The 19,840-nt window shown below is 40.6% G+C and overlaps 1 protein-coding gene across 2 annotated transcripts in view; it reads right to left on the bottom strand.

Annotated features, from left to right (window-relative positions):
- The window catches only part of SUCLG2 (succinate-CoA ligase GDP-forming subunit beta), a 116,328-nt gene extending 97,528 nt beyond the window's left edge, over positions 1 to 18,800 (bottom strand). Inside the window, exon 1 of one of the 2 annotated variants that reach the window (XM_064667230.1) lies at positions 18,681 to 18,800. In XM_064667230.1, the coding sequence (XP_064523300.1) occupies positions 18,681 to 18,764 (84 nt within the window). In that variant the 5' untranslated portion in view covers positions 18,765 to 18,800. The remainder of the gene's footprint in view (positions 1 to 18,680) is intronic. The other variant, XM_064667231.1, reaches the window with a different exon arrangement.
- Between the last annotated feature and the right edge of the window lie 1,040 nt (positions 18,801 to 19,840).

The following is a 19,840-nucleotide window of genomic DNA, read 5'->3' as shown; positions in this document are numbered from 1 at the left end:
TATCAAAGAGATTAATATACTTAAATAGGGCTCTTTCATAACTGATAACATTTCCTCAGAGCCTGACAACAGCTTCAAAAGTCCCAGAAGTCAAATAAGTGTAACAAAAGGCCTCAACTAAACAGTAACACAAAGTGAGATGAAAGCAGAATTATTCAATCAAGTACAAGTTTCACACCAGATTCTCTCCTGCTGGCTTGAATTATTTGGCATTTTCCAAAAGCACAAGGAATTAGTACTGGTTGAGGTTTGCCTCTAATTCCCCTTCCCTTCTGCAACCTCCAAGATTTTTGTTACCAGTCAGAATCACACTAATGTGGACCAAAAGTCTGTGAAGTGGGGAGGATTTCAGAAAACTGCTGTTACCATTTAATTCTGAACAAGCTTTCTGTTCAAAGTTCCTGCTTCATGGAACCAGAGACCACGATTGGTCCAACAGCACCATTAAATGAGTGGCCCACGCATCGAGAAATCAAACATCTCATTCTGATCATCTTGACAAGGTCAGGTGTTACAGAACTGTATCAGTGGTTCACTGATGAGTGCTAGAGAAAAAACTGATTGTTCATATAACATGAATAATCTCTTATATACCATCCTTTTTGTTTGGTGGGGTTTTTTGTATCAAACACTAAGGACTCCACTCAAATAATGTATTTGGAGAGCAGTCACATTATACTTCCACTACTCCCCTTGTCAATCCTCGAGCTGTCACAGGGCAAGAAAAAAAAATTGCATTATTTAAATAATCCAGGCTAAAAATAACAACAGGAGGGGAACTACAAGTACATTTTCTAGCAGAAATTTACTTCAAAATAAATGAAAAAAAGAGATAGATTTAGAAAACACTGCAACAGAGAGACATAGTTGTGCTTATATATGCAGCATTAACTACTCTGATGTACAACATCTTTCAGATGACCCAGGAGGTATCTTTTGAGTGCTTGCTTTTGAAATAAGAAAACACACACATAAAAACAGGAGAAACTGTCTTCACACATTCACCAGAAGTTTGCAAGTTGCATGTTAATGACTTCAGCAGAACTCTGCTCGGAAATAAATGTTCCATATAACCACAAAACAAGAGCAGCATCAGTAAACCCAAACTGCATTAAATTATGCTACTGATTATTTCTTATCTGAACCTATATGCTCAGAATAATGTTTTTTCATTCTTTGGTGTCCTTGGTAAAACACCCAAGACTGACTCCAAGACATGATTCCACATAAATGGTGCCATAAAGCACCTGTGCAGCAGGGACCAAGGACTGTCACGCTGGTGAGATAAACAGACAAGCTTTAATAAACAAACAAGAAGAAGACACCACGACCATACACATATGTAAAAAAACCAGGGGCTTTTTGAAGCCAAATCACCTCACAGCTGAGCCTTACAGTGCCTGTGTCAGCAGAGCAACTGAAGCTCAGGACAGGAACATTTTTAGCCAGCAGTGTCACCAACCAGTGGGACTTGGCACTTACACTTCAACTCAGTAAGTTATTGCTAGAGGACAGGTCTCTTCCAAAGAGCAAAACTGAATGAAAATAATTTCTGGAAAAAGCAGCAGGGGCTGGAGAGCAGCATTTTCAGGCAGACCCCGCTACCTACCTGTAGAATTCAAACCTTAAGCCACATTTTTTTTTTTATTAGACTAAATAGAATAGAATCATTTCAGTCTGTTCTGTAACAAGTATATGAAGAAACTGTCAGAAAGAATAACTGAAAGGTCAAGTCTGACAAACAACCAAAGATTCAAATTATAATCTCTATTACAACTGAGACCTTTTGGTCTCAATAAAGTTAAATTTCACAAAATTCTGAGCTGTTTAATGCCTAATTCCACATGGGACTACCTTGGCTAACCATCCACAACTAAGTATTTCACCATATCAAGTCCCATGATGACGTTTAGATAATTTCCCTTTTAAAAAACCCTAACCTTAAATACTTATTTTCTCTTGGCAACACTCTTCAGGTCAAATCTCTACTTTTGGAAAATGCCAAATAATTCTAACCAGGGGAAGAGAATTTGATGATAATCAGCACTATTAAAGAAAACAAAATCACCACTAAGGAAATTTCTATGACAATTGAACTCCCATTGACACACCTATATAATTTGAGCAGCTCTACTGATTACTTTAATGTAGCTTAATGCATTTTACTGCATGTCTGTTAAAGGAAGACACATTTCAACATCATCCCACATTCCCTTTTCATTCATAGTCTGAATGGAAGCCAATATGAACATCACAAAACAAAGATGGATTTCTTAACAGCACCTGACACTAAAGCTGGTCAAATAAATGCCTACTGCTTTTTTGCTCCTCTGCTGCTCCACTGAAGTCAAGTAGCTGTAACTACACTAACAGATCCTGTGCCAGTATGAAACAGCTCTAGCAATGCAAATTATCTCTGCATGAATGCAAATTACATGCCAAATGTATACAGCATCATGTTTTATAAAGCTGGACTTCATTGTAATGGTTATATTGGAAATAAGTCATCCGGGAAGAAAAACTGTGGTGTTTCTGAGGAGGTCTTTCAGATGTATTCTGTGTCTGAAATTAAAAGGAAGTGTGTTTAGTGTATCTGATCTAAAATAAAAGTCTGCCACCAAAAATCTATTTGCTTAGCCAACACGTTCTACAGCATTCCAGTTTATTCAATTTGTGCACTCTGACCTGTAATACAATTCTAAGCACATAAGAGAGAAAACAGATACACAAAGATGACAGTAATGAAAGAGCACACTGTTCATCAATATGAGGAATAAACCTTTATTATAGTTATTGACATACAACCTCTATAATTGACAAAGATGTAAAAGTTCCTATCGAAAAGAAACCATCAGAAATACAGCTAAACTGAGCATCTTCACATAAAACACTGCAGGTATGGGGGCATTTTATTAGGTCATATACTTAAAATATACCACATAGGCCACTGAAAACAAACTAAAACACTTATTTCAGTTTGCTGGCAGTACCCATGAAATGAGTAAGTTAACCTGACAAGAAACAAAAATTTAGAAAAAGGGCACCTCAGTTTATTGCAAATATAAGTCATAAAAAGCAAACGTATGCTCTGTAGGAAAGCAAGTCTTTCAAGCACAAAAGAAAATGTAAGGACTGATGGTAGGGCTGATGGGCTGTAGGATCTGTCACACTGAGCCAAAGGACACATCTCCTGCTCTCCAAAGATGGCCAAAGCCACAAACCTGTGGGTACATTATGAAAAACAGGACAGCAAATGTCCTTCCCAAGTAATGTCCTGTTGGCTGCCACAAAACCAGTCATTTCCATTTTCCAAAGTAGAAACTGGTATCCAGGTCATCCTATTGAAAAGCCAGAGAGGAAACCATCTTCCATCAACATCCCAAATTGCCCACTTTAGCTGGGATACCATATGGCAGCGAGGTCCCTTTGGTACCAGCAGAGACCAGCAAACTCATGCAACACTGAGCATTACAATCAAAGTCTCCATCTAGATTTCTGTGACACATTTATGTAAGGATAAAACTGATTCTGTGAGCTAGCTGAGTAAGAAGTCTTGAATATTTTCCTGACAAAAAAAGATTTTCCATACTTTTGTTTGCAGCAGTTACAAATTGCTTATTTCTTATAATCTGTATCAAAACACCATCAGCAGACTTGACCTTAAACATGAGTCTTGGATTTTAAAATCTTCTGCAGGTGTAGCTGAAGACCTTTTAATAGTTAAGTTCCATTATTTATTCCTACAAATGGGAATTTATTTTAAGTGAATTAAAACTAAACCAACACACAAACTCTAGCTGACAGTTATAGGTCTTTTAGTTCCGTATTTACTCCTTCAAATATACCACACAAAATATCTTAAGCAGTAAAATACAGTATGTTTAAAAAAAACCCAAGCAAAACAATATCTCATTTCCCAGTTCTTTCAAGGCTACAAAATTTTGATCAATACACTGTAGGGGCAATTTACTGTTTTATACCACTGCACCATATACTCACTTTTCAGAATGAGTGAGATCTGTTGTTGCAACTGTAAAGGTTTATGGAATTCAACTTCAAATAAAATAAAGTAAAAAAAGCCACATGAAATATGCACCTCCATTGTTGTTTACTAAAGCAAGACTGCCTGTTCTGGTGGATGATTATTACTGTTACTAATATCTATGATTCTTTGAAACAAGATGCCTAACTAACTAACTAAATGGTTCTCTTCATATACTCAAAAAAATACAGAAAAAAATTGAGGACTTGGTTATAAAAGGAGCTCACAATATTATCATTAGGATTTCTACTGTTAAATTCTTTACAAAAATTAGACTCATGCAGTTGAGAGGGTGGTCAAGAGCTTGGAAAGTGTCTTTAAAAGCCTCAAGAGTGAAACAGGTCACCACTTCTGCTCAGAAGGCCACATTACTGAAAATGAGACTGCACTGCCTGTTGCAAACCAAGCCTGGGGAAGACAAAATGAAGCTACTTGCTCAACTGCATTTTTCCTTTGAAGCAACTACTCAAATTCAGTGCAATTCACTGTCCAGAAGAGTAACACTCCATAAGAGCCTTAGTTCAAAAGTCTACGGTTTAAAACAATCAAAGGATTTTTTTATTACTATATTATGTGTTTGTGTCACCATTTAATTCTAGTTCATGCAAACAAAACACTTAGTTAAATCTTCCCCTGAATACTTTCCCATAGTGGAAGGAAAAGCCAATTCCTCTTGTCACATTGCACGGTTCTTTTTAACAGGAGCCACTGCAAAGCAGAGATAGGACGGCAGGAATCACAGTGCATCACAGCAGGAAACATAAAAATGGTGACAAACATCAAAGAAATAAAGGGAAGAGTTTTTCTAAACTAGTAACATGTCAATTTTAGAGAAGGAAGCTATTTTAACTGAAATGCTAAAGAAGGTATATTTAGTCATCTCATCCATTTTATTTAAGAGAAACTACTTTTCTTCCATCACCAGGCAGCAGTGATTATTCTAATGCAACATAATAAAGTAAGGATATAAACCACAGATTACCTACCTGAAGATAACAAAGCACACTAAACTAATAGATGCCAGTTGACATCACTCATCTGTTGAGAAAGGCAGTCACCAATTACTAGCAGAACGATAATTTGTTTGTTTAATGATTATGCTAATTTACTGAACTGTCATTAGACAGATACACAGGCAGTATTGATGAGTTCCATAAGGCATTACAAAGTATGGCTGAATAATTTCAAAACAAATTAAACCAGAAAATATTGTACGCTATTTAAAGGAATAATAAAAGCCTGATAGGGAGCAAATCCTCTGGATTTGCTGCAGCAGCAAACTTGACTTGGGAACTCACCCCCAAGGACCTTGGACCCTCCTAACAGAGGTGAGGGACTGAACCCACCTGGTGTGCAATGCCAGAGCTCTTCAAACCCTGCAGAGGTGTTAACACAGCTCTGCTCCACCAGGGAGAGAAATGGTGTCCAGGTGAGGCACCAGCTCTGCTGAGCCCACCGGGGCAGAGGCCGAAGGACTCGGATTAGGACACTGGAGAACAGAGTCCATTGCATTTTCCAACCACCCACCCACTGCACCTTCCTGCCATTGGTACTAATAAATTCTAACCTATCCACAGGAATAGGGCAGTAAAAGCTGGTTCATCTGCAGATTTAGTGCCCTGCAAAATGGCCCTGAAACCAAAAGCAGCTATTAAACTTTCAACTCACAATTTCTCTTTGCTTGTGTTGGGGCTGCATCTAGTTTCTCTTTCTATCTCTTAATAATTTTAAGTTCCTAAATTAAGAAGGAAAGAGAAATTGGTTTTCACTCAAGAAAGGAATCACTATAAGCAATATCTGTCAATTTGTAATCATTTATTCATACACAATTTAAATGAGAAACAATATTAAGTTTTCCTTCAAATTTCAGGTCTTGCCAAAGGAGTTTTATTTCAATAATATCATAGAAATGAATGGAAATTTGTATCAAATAAACACCTATAAAATACTCTCTACATGATATGGCTATATAAGCCACATTTCTGCTTTTTAAGAAGAAAATACAAAGTCAGACACAAGAGACTGCAGCAGGGTGCATTTTTAGGCAGAGTAGGAAGGTCTGACATTTATGTGTAATACAGGACAGTTCAAAGTAACAAGATCCTGCAGAAACCAATTATAAAAAGAACAGTTTCAGCCTCAACCTGAACAGCCTACCCAGAATGTTAAAATTAACCTGGGAGAGTGAATGATTTAACTAAAGAAATAAGCCTACTACATTTGACCCCAAAGTCAAGTCATGAATCAAACTCCCTCACTCTCCCCCGATTTCCTCACTGAAGTGGGTGAACCTTCCCAAAACTCACTCACAAGCTGAACTGTCAACTTTCCTAGGTAACTGAATCTAAAAATATGTGTCTCTATTCAAGCTTTTTAAGATGAAAATTCAATGCCATCATGACTGGGGGGATTGAGCATTTCACTCACTCCCCACTACCTCAAAATTAACGTGAAATACTCGTGAGGATTTATCTCTTCCACCTTTAAAACAACATTCCCTTCCACTAAAAAAAATACATTAAACTGCAATGACATATTAATCAATATATATTAGGAAACATATAATGGTAGTTCAACATCCCTCTTTATTTTTTATTCAAAGGGTTTTTTTTCTCTCTCAGTGGTGGGATCCCTCGGCCAGGAAAGGGGAACATCAGGAGTGTGTCCATCAGTTCTGAGGCAGCTGGGTGCTGTCAAGGCTTCCTTTGCTTTATTTATCTCTTTCATTAAAGCCCACCTTCTAAATCTTTCCACAGTGGCTCCAACAGGAAACAGCACCATTTTTCTGTGCTTTAACAAATTTTACAGAAACAGAAGAGGATTTCAGAAGACAGCACCAATCTCATTCACAATTCTGAAATTTAGATTTACAAAGCCACACAGATTGGATAAAAAAAAAAAATAGAAGAGTATCTATTCAGGAACCTTTCCCCTTAAGCTGAACCACAGCCATATGCACATGAAAAACACAAAGTTTTACAAACATCTCAGTTATGTCTTGGATATTTCTCAGGATTGCAGATAAAACAGTAAGGATAGTAAATGTACTCAGGGAGGAAGCGTGACTGAAAATCCTGCCTGAGACCTTAACAAAATGTAATGACTCCCTTAACAGTTCTCCTGAATGTTCCTGCTACCTGTCTACTGCAAGAAACCCTTTTACTTCAAGGGTTCCCAAATGTTTGTCCTAAGTTCTTTTGATTTTATCTTCTACTCCTCCTTGTCCTTTTATAATCAGTCTGATTGCAAACTGATTGATCCCAGGCTTAACCTCTGCACTCCCCTGGAAATGATGTAGTGGGATGGGATGGGATGTTCCTAAACTGCAGAACTCATTTGAGTCATTAACTCCAGAAAGCACAAATGAAACTACACAATTCTGTTCCAATGTGCCTTTAAATCTCATTTATAAACTCAGCATTCTGATTTATCCTTCTGTTTACTTCTCATGCAAGGAAGCAGAGACAAGAATGAACTTGAAGCAAGTCCTTCACTCATTGCAGATTTTATTAAAGTCTCCAGTAATGATTATACTCTATAGACTTATTTACAGCTTGCTTACACTCAGGGATTTTGACAGCTATTCTGTAAATACACTCTCCTACCTACTAAGCTCCATTGTAAACTACGAGGAACATGCACAGGGTCAGACTTGAGCTCCTTCTGTCATCCTTATTCTCCTTATCTCACAAAACCAGAATCTGAGCCCATATCCTTGTGTGCTACAAGGCAGATCCTAGCAGCCACCACCTGGATGATCTGTCTGGTGTCTGCAGGAAGATATGCTTTTGTGAGGACTACAGTCCTCAAAAGTGAAAGAGGAGATGGTGGAAGGAATGTCCTCTTGAACAGTAAGACCCTGACCTCACTCCTCCATTTCTCACACCTTGCTAGCCTATTGTTGAGCAGTTGTTCCAGTCAGGCTGCTACAGATGGACCTCCAAATTCAGCAGGACATCACCCTGACAACCCACATCCCCACCCATGGGAGTATTTAGGCCCCTATTTAAATATAAACAGCAAAATAAAATGTCTGCAAATTAACTGACAGCACACTTCTGGCACGAAGTTCTCGGATGCTTCCTGGTCAGTGTGTAAAGGCCTGAGCACACTCCCACCCCACCAACCTTCACCTGAGCAGTCAATCACTGGCAACTTTGGAAAACCCAGGTGAAACATGGCAGATTCCTTATTCTATGGGATTACATAAAAACTGTCTGTTTTGAACAACATGCCTGAGGTCACACCACAAACAGGATGTCACAAAACAAAGCTGCCTGTCCAAACACCAAGCTGCCAGTCCACTCAAAGGGGCAAACAGATGCCCTCCCTTATCACTTCACAAATGGTCTGCAGTTTTTCCTTGCATTTTTAAACTAAAATTCAGCAGAATAAAACACTATTAAAATTACTTATTGCACATGCACATGTGCCCAAGGAGCAAGCATGCCTACAGAAGCTTTACACCTCTGGAATGGATTTTCAGAGCCTTTTCTTGGGCAAAGGAAGAAGAACATGAACTCACGGATTCAATTTCTGCTTTTGTCAATGTGCTCACCATCAGAAGCTCTGGTTTGCATTAGTAATTAATTTTAGTCAAATTACGTTCATTTTGCTTTTTTCAACTTCAAAGCTTTAAGAGAAGCATACTTTCCTGACCTAAAAAGTAAGGCTTTGAAGTATCTGATGAAAATAAACTCAGTATCATACACACCTGCATAATTAGTAGCAGAGAATACCATAAAATACATTCCCTGCCTTGGCCAGTGAAAGAAGAGTGCTGGTGATATGCACCACACATTCAAAAAGTGAAATGAGCCATCTTCTCCACATAAGCCAGAAATATTCTTTTATTTTAAATATCTTCAGGGGAAATTCAATATATTTTGTTCTCATCTTAGAAAGGTGTTTAATTTCCTAATTTTTTACAAGATTAAAACTATACTTTTATCCAACTATGAAGAAATGCTCAAAATAGTAAACGTAACCAGGAAAAAATAATTCTAAAACTCTTTTACCACCAAACATGAGACAAAGTACCCACTATCAATTTTTTGTGTCCTGCATCCTAATTAGGCTTCCTGAATCGTTAGAAAACTCAAAGCATTGTCAATGGGTTGAACACAAATGTTTCTTAACTCGTATCTCAAGTAATCATATCTATCAAAGAAGCATTTCACGCCTACCATACCCTGGAAGAATACTTTTTCAAGTGTTAGAAGTCACTGGTATTTTAAGAAAAACACCGTTAAAATGCCAATTTCGACAGTTTGAGCTCCATTTTTCATCACAGAGAAGCAAATGTAATACATAACCACAGTTTTTTCTGTTCCAGCTCTTTAATACTTGAAGTCAAATCATGATAATTTCCATGCTGCCAACTATGTCATCACAGATTATGACTTTTGAGCACTAAGCAGTATAACACTCCCAAGCAACAAAAATGCAAATGCCCAGGGCAGTAAAATAAAGAAATATAGAAAGGTATCTACAGAAACAGTTTCACTGCACATCTAAGTCATAGTTGGCTTATTAAACCAGTGCAGAATGGAGTGTAACAGTTTCTATCCTGGAGGCAGCAAAAAAAAAGACTGGTACCCATTTTTTGTTTCGATCTGAATGCTTCATACCTTTTATCATTAACAAGTCTTAGTTTTAATTAGACCATTTGCCTTAGACTGACGTGAAGCAAACTCTAGAGAAAAGATAGAAGAGACAGAGAGCCTTCAGCTGCTCGGGCAGAGCTGGGGGGAAAACAGAAACTACCCCGAATAATCGATGAAAGTCGGCCCTTAACAGGAAGCCAAACATTAAGAACATTCTTCCTTCCTTTGCAAGTAATTTCTTTATTAATATTTCTCCATTATTGACACTGGAAATTCACCATGCTGCCACTCGGAAATCTCAAAACAAGTTTAGGACACTGCAAGAAGCATCATCTCATTATCAAAGACTGACCTTCCCCATCTGACAGACTGACACCTCTGCCATGTTTTTATCACCTTGGATAGATTGTGGGGCAGCTACAAGATTTTGGAACTGACCAAAATAACCTCCCCAGTAGCACCACACAGAATATTCCCTGAGAAGACATAGAAAACATCCCACACACACAGGTTATGCACCAGAGGTTTCTACACTTGGTTGATGTCTTGACGTAAAAAGATCTAAACAGCTCCTAAAATGTATATAGGCATCACATAGATCACAATTAAATTAAATGTAGCCTTAAAAAAAACCCAAAACAGTCAGTGTGCATAGTTCTGAATGGCATGATAAACTTACTAAAACATATAGGCTGACTATATGAAGGGAGAGCAAGGAAAAGTTTAGTCCCATGGAATAGAACTTCCAAGTCCAAAGGATAACATTACTTTGCTGATTAAGGAAATCGGGACTATGCCCAGCCTTGTTTCTCGTGCCTTACTAAAGCCCATGCTGTATCCATGGAAATAACATCCACTGCTCTTCCCCAGCTTCCAAGGCAGACATCCCATTGGACAGAGCCACCAGGGCCCTGAGCAGTTCCCCCTTGTTTGCACACACGAGGTCCAGGAGTGCCTCCAGTTGTTGGCTCCTCAGTCATCTGCATCGGGACGTTGTTATCAAAGCCCTCCAGAAACCTCCTGGATCTCTTGATTTACTGGTGCCCTCCTGGGCTGTCACTCCAGCAGATCCTGCAGGGAACCAAGTCCTCTGTGAGGAGCAGGGCCTGCAAACACGAGGCTGCCTCCAGGTGTCTGAGGCTTCACCTGACTCTGGCTGGTGGAGCTGCACAACATGTACAACAACACTGCCAATAATGATGTCTGCCCGCTAATCCTGACCCACACGTTCTCAGATGTGTGATCAACCCTCCCTAGATGGAACTCCAGCATTCCAGCTGCTCTGGAACCGTGTTTAATCATTTCACACCATGTTTAAAGCAAGCTCTAAATATCTGTTCCTCTACTTCCAAAATGTATGGCGTTACTTTAGACTATTTTAAATCTGAGCCACTTAACCGAAAAACAAATGAAACTCTGCATGAAAGAATTCAATTAAATAGATTCACTGTTTCCAATGTGTTTGCAGTGACAGAATTGAAGAAGCTAGAAAAGTTAAGGGAAAATACAATTCTGATGCCATTTTCAGACCTTAAACAACTACTATGACGACAACAAAAGGGATATGGTTGCCTTTAATAGCCCTTTCCTCTATAATTATCATAAGTAGATGTATTTTTTAACTATAATCATCATTGTTATCCATATTTGCACATATAACTCTTCCCATAAGTGGAAACTCCCTGACATTTTTATACCAATATTGTGTATGAACAACTTTTTTTTCCCCTTTTTTTTGCACAAGGCAGTAACTGCTTTCTTGGTTGGCACGAAATTAGCAAATGTCAAATTAAACTGTTCTTTTGTCCACATATCCCTCAGAGGAAGATATCAAAAGAACGATGAAGTGTTTCATTAGTAATTTGTGTCTGGTTTTTAATTTGCAGCTTCATATTTTTCAGTCAAAAGTCTTGGACAAGCAGACAAACCTACCAAGTATGATCAAAAATCTCGCTTTATTTTCCATTCCTCCTGACAATTCTTACAAAACTTTTACATCTCAAAAAGAATTGAGGTGGACAAGAGTTAAGACATCAAAGGTGAACTACAGTGTGAGTGATTCTATCTCCTCCTTACACAAACAGATTATTTTGCATGGCTTACATTCCTCAAAGACTATCTACTCCTGTAATACCTTGCTGTTTTCCATCTTTCCCAGTTATTGTCCTCAAGAGCTTCCTTATTGCTCCAGAATCTTTATAAACACACTGTACAAATGCATGTTTAAAGTTGCTGCTACTGATTCTCTCAAAATACTCACCCCTTTTCAGGCAAATAAAACACTTCCATTTATAATTAAATCATTAAAAAAAAAAAAAAAAGATAACTCTTTTGTTCCAAACTAGATTGCTACCCACTGAATAGCCAAGCTCATTATTTTGCCTGTTGCACCTTTCTTAAGGCAAAGATTAAGTGTCCAGGCATTTTGTACACCTTCACTCTTGTGTATACAGAGAGCACATTGCAAAGTGGTAATGTTTATAATGTCTCTCTGCAAACTAATTCAAATGATAAGGACATGCTTGCAACCTTTGGGCCTTCACTTGTAAACAACACAAATCTATACCTTTTTGTATTATGAAAAGCAAAAACCTAAAATCCAAATCACTTATTACACAGTAATACAAATGATAGCGGCAAATTTAAACTACTCTGCTCTCTGGGGCCAATCCATAAAGCCCTGTGCAGCAAACCAAAATGCTTTTCAAAACATCCCTTGGGGCTGGAGTGTGGACCAAAATGCTGCTTTCCATCTCCTCAACTGGCTGCAGGCAGCATGCTCTGAGGAAAGGAACTTTTTCCTCAAAGCCATGTTGCTCAGAGTGTGATGGAAGTAGTAATTTCCACAGCTGAAGAACAGTCTCTCTTAACTCAGGCAGACGATGTGACCCTTGTGCTGCTCTTTTAATATGTCTGATGCAGGCTGATTCTCAGAAATTTAATCTTGTGGTAAAATAATAACGGAAACCAACACATCACACAGAAAGACTGGGGGGAAAAGGGAATACTAAGTCAGCAGGTATTTACAATACCTCAAAATCTGTAATGTTTTCTTGAGGCTTCAAAATAAAGGTACAGAACTAAGGGAAAGCAGAGGAGCTCTCAGGCCAGCTCCTTCCTGGGAATGCTGCTGGTATCAATGGGGACCAGGGTGACAGTCACAGGCCACCCTCACCCGTTGCCTCCAGCTTTTCAGATGCTTTCACTGTCTAAGCCACAGAAACCACAGGGGAAGAAATTCTTGCTTGTGAGGGTGGGGAGGCCCTGGCACAGGTTGCCCAGAGAAGCTGTGGCTGCCCCATCCCTGGAAGTGTCCAAGGCCACCCTGGATGGCATTTGGAGCAACCTGGTCCAATGGAAGGTGTCCCTGCCAATGGCAGGAGGCTGGAACTGGATGGTCTTTATAGTCCCTTCCAACCCAAACCAGTCTGTGATTCTGTGATGCACAAATTCAAGACAAACAGGGCAGATCGAAATTGGTCTGTCACCAAGTGCTACCCATGTGCAAGGTAAATAAACCAAATGAATGATAATGAATCACTTACAAGACATTGAAAAAGCACTTGTCTTAAATAAAACAGTCTTTGAGTGAAAAACCCCAACTCACATTCATGCCCAATGGGGTTGTGAGTGCCTAGAGCTTTATGATTTTGGATTCAAAGTTTATACACTCTCAGCACAGAAATAAAATAAAATGTAATTCAATTTTGGGATATGTTCTTGTAGTTTAGGAAAACCTGTGAGCAAACAGAAAGAGACCAGATAGGTGACAGGAAGAAAAAAGCTCATGAGTAAATCTGTTCAACAAACAAGCACTTTTTAAACAAGCAAACAAACCAAACCAAGTGAAACTCAAGAACTTGCATTAACTGAACATATTTTGTGCCATCAGTATAAAATGTTAACTGAAGATTTGAAAAAATGATCCAACAAGTGGAAAAATAGCAAGTATTTCAATTTCTTCAGAATTAACATTTAGCCATTAATTATACAAGAACATCGCCATCAGCATAACATCACAAACAAAATAAAACACCAGTCTTGGGTTTTGCATTTTCATTACCATATTAAAGGAGGGCTTCAGCTCAGTTCAGAATGTGTTTTACGTATCAATCATGCAACAGAGACTTTGAGAGCATAGCACAGCTCCACTATTAAGGAATTTTTCACAGTAGTCAATCTTAACTTCTCTTCATTTCATGCCCACTCCTGCTGTGTTATCTAGTTAAAATAAGATCAATTGCCAGCTATTAATTATGGGTCAATCTTTAATTACTAGTTCCAAAGTTACTGTCATAAGCAGTTGCACAGGTATCATGATTTCTGTCCTGTGTTTTATTAAAATGCTGTGGAAGAGGTGAGTATAAGCTGAGTCACAGATGGCTAGAAACTGTTTTTCTCAGCAGAGAGTACTAAAGGAGGAAATTTTGTGGAGAAAATCCTTAGGGTATATGCTCAAAGCTGCAGATGATAGTCTCAAACATGCACAGAAAAATTGGACTGGCCAAGGCAATAATGAGCAGAGCTACTCACTACAGGTGTTGTCAACAGCAACAATAAAAATCTATCACTAAAAATCATCCTGGAACTGTACCTGGGAGTGAGCCCCCAAAACAGGGAGGGGGAGAATCTCATCTCCAAGCATTAAATGAGTACATTTCCAATTTTTGCTGAAAATGAACCTTCCAAACAAGAGAGAAGATAATACAGCAGAGAAATGATCTACTTCTAAGAAACAAATAAACCCCAAGTGTTTCTAAACCCTCATCTCACTTTTCTGTATCCTCAGAAGAATCTCAGTATCTTCACACATTCTTCATAGCATCCCTGTTGGCAGTAAACAGCCAGAAAGACCAAATGAAAGGCCTTTTTCTTTTTTTTTTTCAAAAAAAGGATAAAAAAATAAAAGTTGCTACATACACTGACACTATTTCAGAGAAAAACGGGAGGAAACAGTCACTCAGATACCTGTAAAGAAAACACAGTTTGTCTACTGATACTTCATCTAGTTCCTCAGGAGGCAGATCAATAAAAAAAACCCAAAAACATTTGCTTTTATATCAAAAACTTTAACCAATCCTAAATATACCCAAGCAAGGTATGGAGTCTTGGGGTAAAGTGTTTGGAATTTCAGATGGAGGGTCTGGAGGAAGGGTTTACTCATCCATAGCCAGGTTTAAGACCACAGGTGTCCCAGCTAATTCTCAATCTAATGTCATATTCATGAAGGCTGTCTCTTCTCATCTAATTAGCCCTATCCCCTGATTGTACCTCCACGAGGTACAAAGGAAGGTAAATCAGTGCAGCAAATTGCAGCTTTTCTACTTCAAGACAAAGCTGTGAATATCTGTGCCAGAGCCAGAACTGCTCCCAAGGTAGAAGTTCCACCAGTATAAAACTCACTGAAAAATTAACAAAACATGAATTTCAAAAAAATCACAGTCTGAGGTTATATTTATGTTTTCATTTCCTTCTTTCATCTCAAAATAGGATTCAATAACCATGTGTTTAATGGAACTGCCGGGGAGGAGTGGGCCAAACATCTGCTCCACTTTGGCATTTCAGTTTTGTCTATAGAGTTTGAAGAGGGCTTTCCTGTCATTTGGTTGAGGTGCTTATAGAAAAAGCTGTTTGTGAAAGTCTGTAGGCTCATGTATTTCCTGCCTCTAAATGTAAAACCTTGAAAATTATAGCAAACCTGCCAAGCAGGAAAAGCCAAACAGGGAAACAGTCCAAACCTTCAAGAAATTTTCAAGAACTTCACACAAAACTAAGAAAAAAATAAGAATCCGGCATTGAAGTAGCTCCTGAAGTCATGAATTGAAAAGTTTTCAGTAATGTTTGGTGTTGCATGGAAAGTCAGCTACCACAGCTGATAAATTCTTAACAAAGACATAACTTTCTCTGTTTAATGTTAATGAGGCTTTATAGGCATCCAAAACTAGGAACTGAAGGCATCTGCAGGGAGCAACCTTGCACAGTTCCCTATTTCTAGTATCTATCTGCATTCAGCAGACTTTACAACAGGAATATTGTTTAATTCCATCTTCCTGCCCTTGCTTTTTTTTTAAATATTTTCAACATACACAGAATTTGGACGTGTTCTGGCAGGACTGAGGCTTGTTTTGAAGGCTGGGATAGGGTCCATAACACACCAGTCAACCTGCTCACTCTATTAGAATAGCGGAGAGTTACCTTGAGCATTTTTTTTTATTATTCTGATTTAATTGTTCCTCATTTATATTCATCGCCGAATTCCACTGCATCTGAAGCTATTTTGAAAACACAGCATTCTCCCAAAGGGCCCAATCCAACTCCCATTCAAATAAACAGCCTTCAGTGGAGCCTATTTGTTGCCAGCCAACAAGATTGAATTCTGCAGCGGAGTGGTCCCTGGAGCGTTTGTCACAGCTCTTTACAAATATTGCTCCAGCAAGAGCAGGTCTAAATACGCTTGTCCACATGCTCTGCAGACAACTGAAATCTATCTTTTATCTTCTTAGAACACTTGGTCAGATTTAAACTCCAGAAGCACAAAGAACTGAATCTATCAAGAATACAAAAAGCAAAAAGAGAAAAAAAATGTTTAACAGCTTAAAAAGGTAAAGAGCCAAAGGGAAAGAAGAAGGATGATAAAATATTTTCATGCCATAGGATCAAGTACCATTTATTCCACCTCTAACATGAAGTTACACAGGAAAACGTGTGGGGGCAGATTATAATGACAGCATACAACGAAATTTCTCAAAAAAACTTGATCCAACACAACCTTGAACATCAACAGTTTTGAAACAACAGGAAATTTTGCAACAGATACAAAGTGTACAAGCACCACTCCAATCCTAAATCATGAGGCAAGATTTTAAATCTCACCAAGTATCTCCTCACACACCGTTACCAAAACAACAAAGTTCACAGAGGATGTAATTAAGAAATACCAGTCTTAGAGAAGACCCTTATCTCTGAAAAGAACAATGTGACGGGCTTTGAGGACAGGTTTTGATGGTTTATGGGAACTAAATAAAGTAACAGTGTAACTTAAGGTCCGAGCCAAGGAGGGAATGATACAAATGAAAAAACCTGTTTCAAAGGATCTTACCCTCAGATCCTTTATCCTACTTTGTAGCGCAGAAATGCAGACTCTGGCTGATCAACTTGTTTGTAGCTTAAAGTCTAAGGCAGGGGAAGATTAAGAGATTGTTTAGATGGGAGTTCTATTAGGTAACACTGCAAAACTTAAGACCTACCACTTAAGTGGTTTACTTTGAAATTAAGAACTTGATTTGTTCTTAAACAGTACTGATGTGGCTCTTGAAAATAGCCTACTTGGAAAGCACAGATCTTGGGAGATGCTCTCAGTATCTGTCAAAGTTCAGAAACAGAATAATAAAATGTGATTTATAACACAAGTTCAACACCCCTAGTTCAAAAATAATGCACAAATAAAGATTTTTTTTTTAAAGTCGGCCACCTTGAGATCCTAAGAATACTCTTGAGAATCTGAGCTGATACCCAGTGATTTCAGTGGGTAATTTATGGGGTTACTCCATGCTTTGAGAGACGATAGAATAGAGCATTAACTCCTAATTTCTACCTGTACCTCAAATCCCTACTGCAGCGCCAGATAAAGACAGAGCTTAAAACTGAGCTCGACCAGAACACCCTCTGAGATGATTTTGTCCAGGCAATGCTTCACACTCCAGCATTTCCAGGCCCTCTATATCAAAGTCCTACAAGAACAGGGATGTTACTTCCAAGTTCCTTATTGTAGGATCAGACTCATGTAAGTCATGATGGCAGGAATGCACCTTCAACCATACAGTGCATATGCACCAAACATTGTTGGGAGTGACAACATTGCTCATTCATATTAATAGATTTACATATGTGTATATATATACAGATAAATCTATGTATGCAGACATAACTGTGTATGTTTACACACACACATAAACATCCTCTCCCTGTCTGTGTTTATATGAAATGGACACATCCTAAATCAACAAATCAATTGCACTGAGTTGCTGAACAATATACCCAGCATTAAAATAGGAAAGTTGGGCACAAAAGATTCCAGATTTAAAATCAAGCGAGCTAACTTCCTCCAGGTTAAAAGATAAACCACACAGAAGCAGTCGTACCGCACAAATTAAGTTCAGCACCAACATCCTACTTTATCCAGCAGCCATCCCACGCCACGCACCTGCAGCCACGAGCATTCCCAGTGGTGGCACCTGCGCAGCACAACCAGCCACACGGTTTGTTCCCTCCAGAGGCTTTTGTCTTGGGGAAAATACTTATGCTGAGAAACGTGGGCCAAAGTAGTTCCCATGCAGCTGCTGCTGCTGATAAAAATACGAACTAAAGGAGTTGGTTGCCAAAGGCACCAGAGCCGCCTAAAACGTGCGTATCTCATTTCACCCCAGCATGGCTGCTCTCGAGGTGAATAATGAACTCCTGCTACACCTCAGGAGAGCTCCTGAGCACAAGCCCTTCCAGGAGGCCCATTCACTCTTTCCCACCACACTGCTGAGGTCCAAGGCCATCGGGAATCCTGAGCTGTGACCGACTTTCCCGGTGGGCATCACTCCCCCCAGCCTGACTCCAGCCACCAGCACAGAGCCAAAGCCAACCCGAAACGTGTCGGGATAAACGGCGCTACTTCACGCACACCTGGCTGTGCTAACGAAATGACCGAGAGCAGTGTGAGCTGCAGGGCAGGAGGCGCTCAGAGCTGGTGCTGCAGGTCACGCTTTGAGCTGCCCAGCCCTGACCCGCCGCCTCTGCCGCAGCCTCGCCCCGACCCCGCGCAGCGCCGGAGGTTGGACTCGTCCTCCATCCAGCCCGGGCACCGGCAGCCCCAGCTCCGCCACGGCGGGAGGCGAGAGGTCCTCCCCGCTGCCAGACACGGGCGCGGAGGGCGGAGGCTGCGAGCGGGATCCCCGCCGGCCGCGGGGGGCGGGCGGTGCGGGCACGGGGAGCGGAGCGGCTGCGGAGCGGAGGCTGCGGCGGCCGGGGCCGGTCTCACTCACCGGGAAGCCGCCCCGCAGGCGGGCGGATCGCAGAGCCAGGTCCCGCAGCACAGCCCCCGCCTGCCCGGCCAGCGGAGCCGCCATCTTATCGCTGTCCCCGCCCTGCCCCGCGCCCCGGGCGGAAGCCCCGGCGGAGGGCGGAGAGGGAGCGGCGGGGCCGGGCCGGTGTGAGGGGCCGCGGGATGGGCTGCGAGGGGCTGCGGGGGCTGGGTGGGCGCGGGTGGCACCGTGGGGGGCTGGGGTGAGGGAACGTGTGTTATCTCTCTTTGGAAAGGCTGATGGAACTGGGCCTGTTCAGCCTCGAGAAGAGACGACTGAGAAGGGACCTCACCGATGTATACGAGTACCTGAAGGGAGGGTGTCAAAGGATGGACCAGGCTCTACTCGGTGTTGAGGGGAAATAGGACAAGAGGCAACAGGCAGAAACTGATGCACAGAAGTTCCACCTGAACATAAGAACTTCTTCCCTGTGTAGTGACCGAACACTGGAACAGGGACCAGAGAGGGTGTGGAGTCTCCCGCACCAGGGATATTCCAGAGCTGTCTGGACACAATCCTGTGCCGTGTGTGCTGGGACCAGATGACCCACTATGTTCCCTTCCAACCTGACTCATTCTGGGATTCTGGGATCCTGTGAAGGTTTGGGGTGATCATGCCGAGCGTGCAGGACCAAGGGCCAGTGTGTGATCAGAGCAGGAAAGGGCTTTGTGGGGAAGGCAGTGGCTGGGAACAGTGAGGGCAGCGATGTCTGGAGGGGCTGGGAAGTGTGAGGTGACAGCTGGAGGCCACCTTCTGACTTCTTCTTTCATGACCGAAAGGTCTTTTGTTTTTTACTAGGAAATACGAAATCAACCCAAGCTAATAAACCCTAATAAAGCCTGCTGGGACGCTTCATAAGCACTTTGAATCCACAAAATGCCTCTTCTTCATCCACTGGCAAAATGCGTCAGTCAGTATGTGTATACAGATAAATCTATGTATGCAAACATAATTGTGTATGTATACACACACATGTAAACATCCTCTCCCTGTCTGTGTTTATATGAAATGGACACATCCTAAATAAACAAATCAATTGCACTGAACTTTTTTAGCAGAAGGGGTTGTCAAGCATTGGAATGGGCTGCCAGGGAGGTGGTGGAGTCACCATCCCTGAAGGT

This window comes from Pseudopipra pipra, chromosome 11 (genome assembly GCF_036250125.1).
Source record: "Pseudopipra pipra isolate bDixPip1 chromosome 11, bDixPip1.hap1, whole genome shotgun sequence".
Taxonomy (NCBI): Eukaryota; Metazoa; Chordata; class Aves; order Passeriformes; family Pipridae; genus Pseudopipra; species Pseudopipra pipra.
Note: the sequence above shows the minus strand (reverse complement) of the source record. Positions and strands in the feature narration are given on the sequence as shown.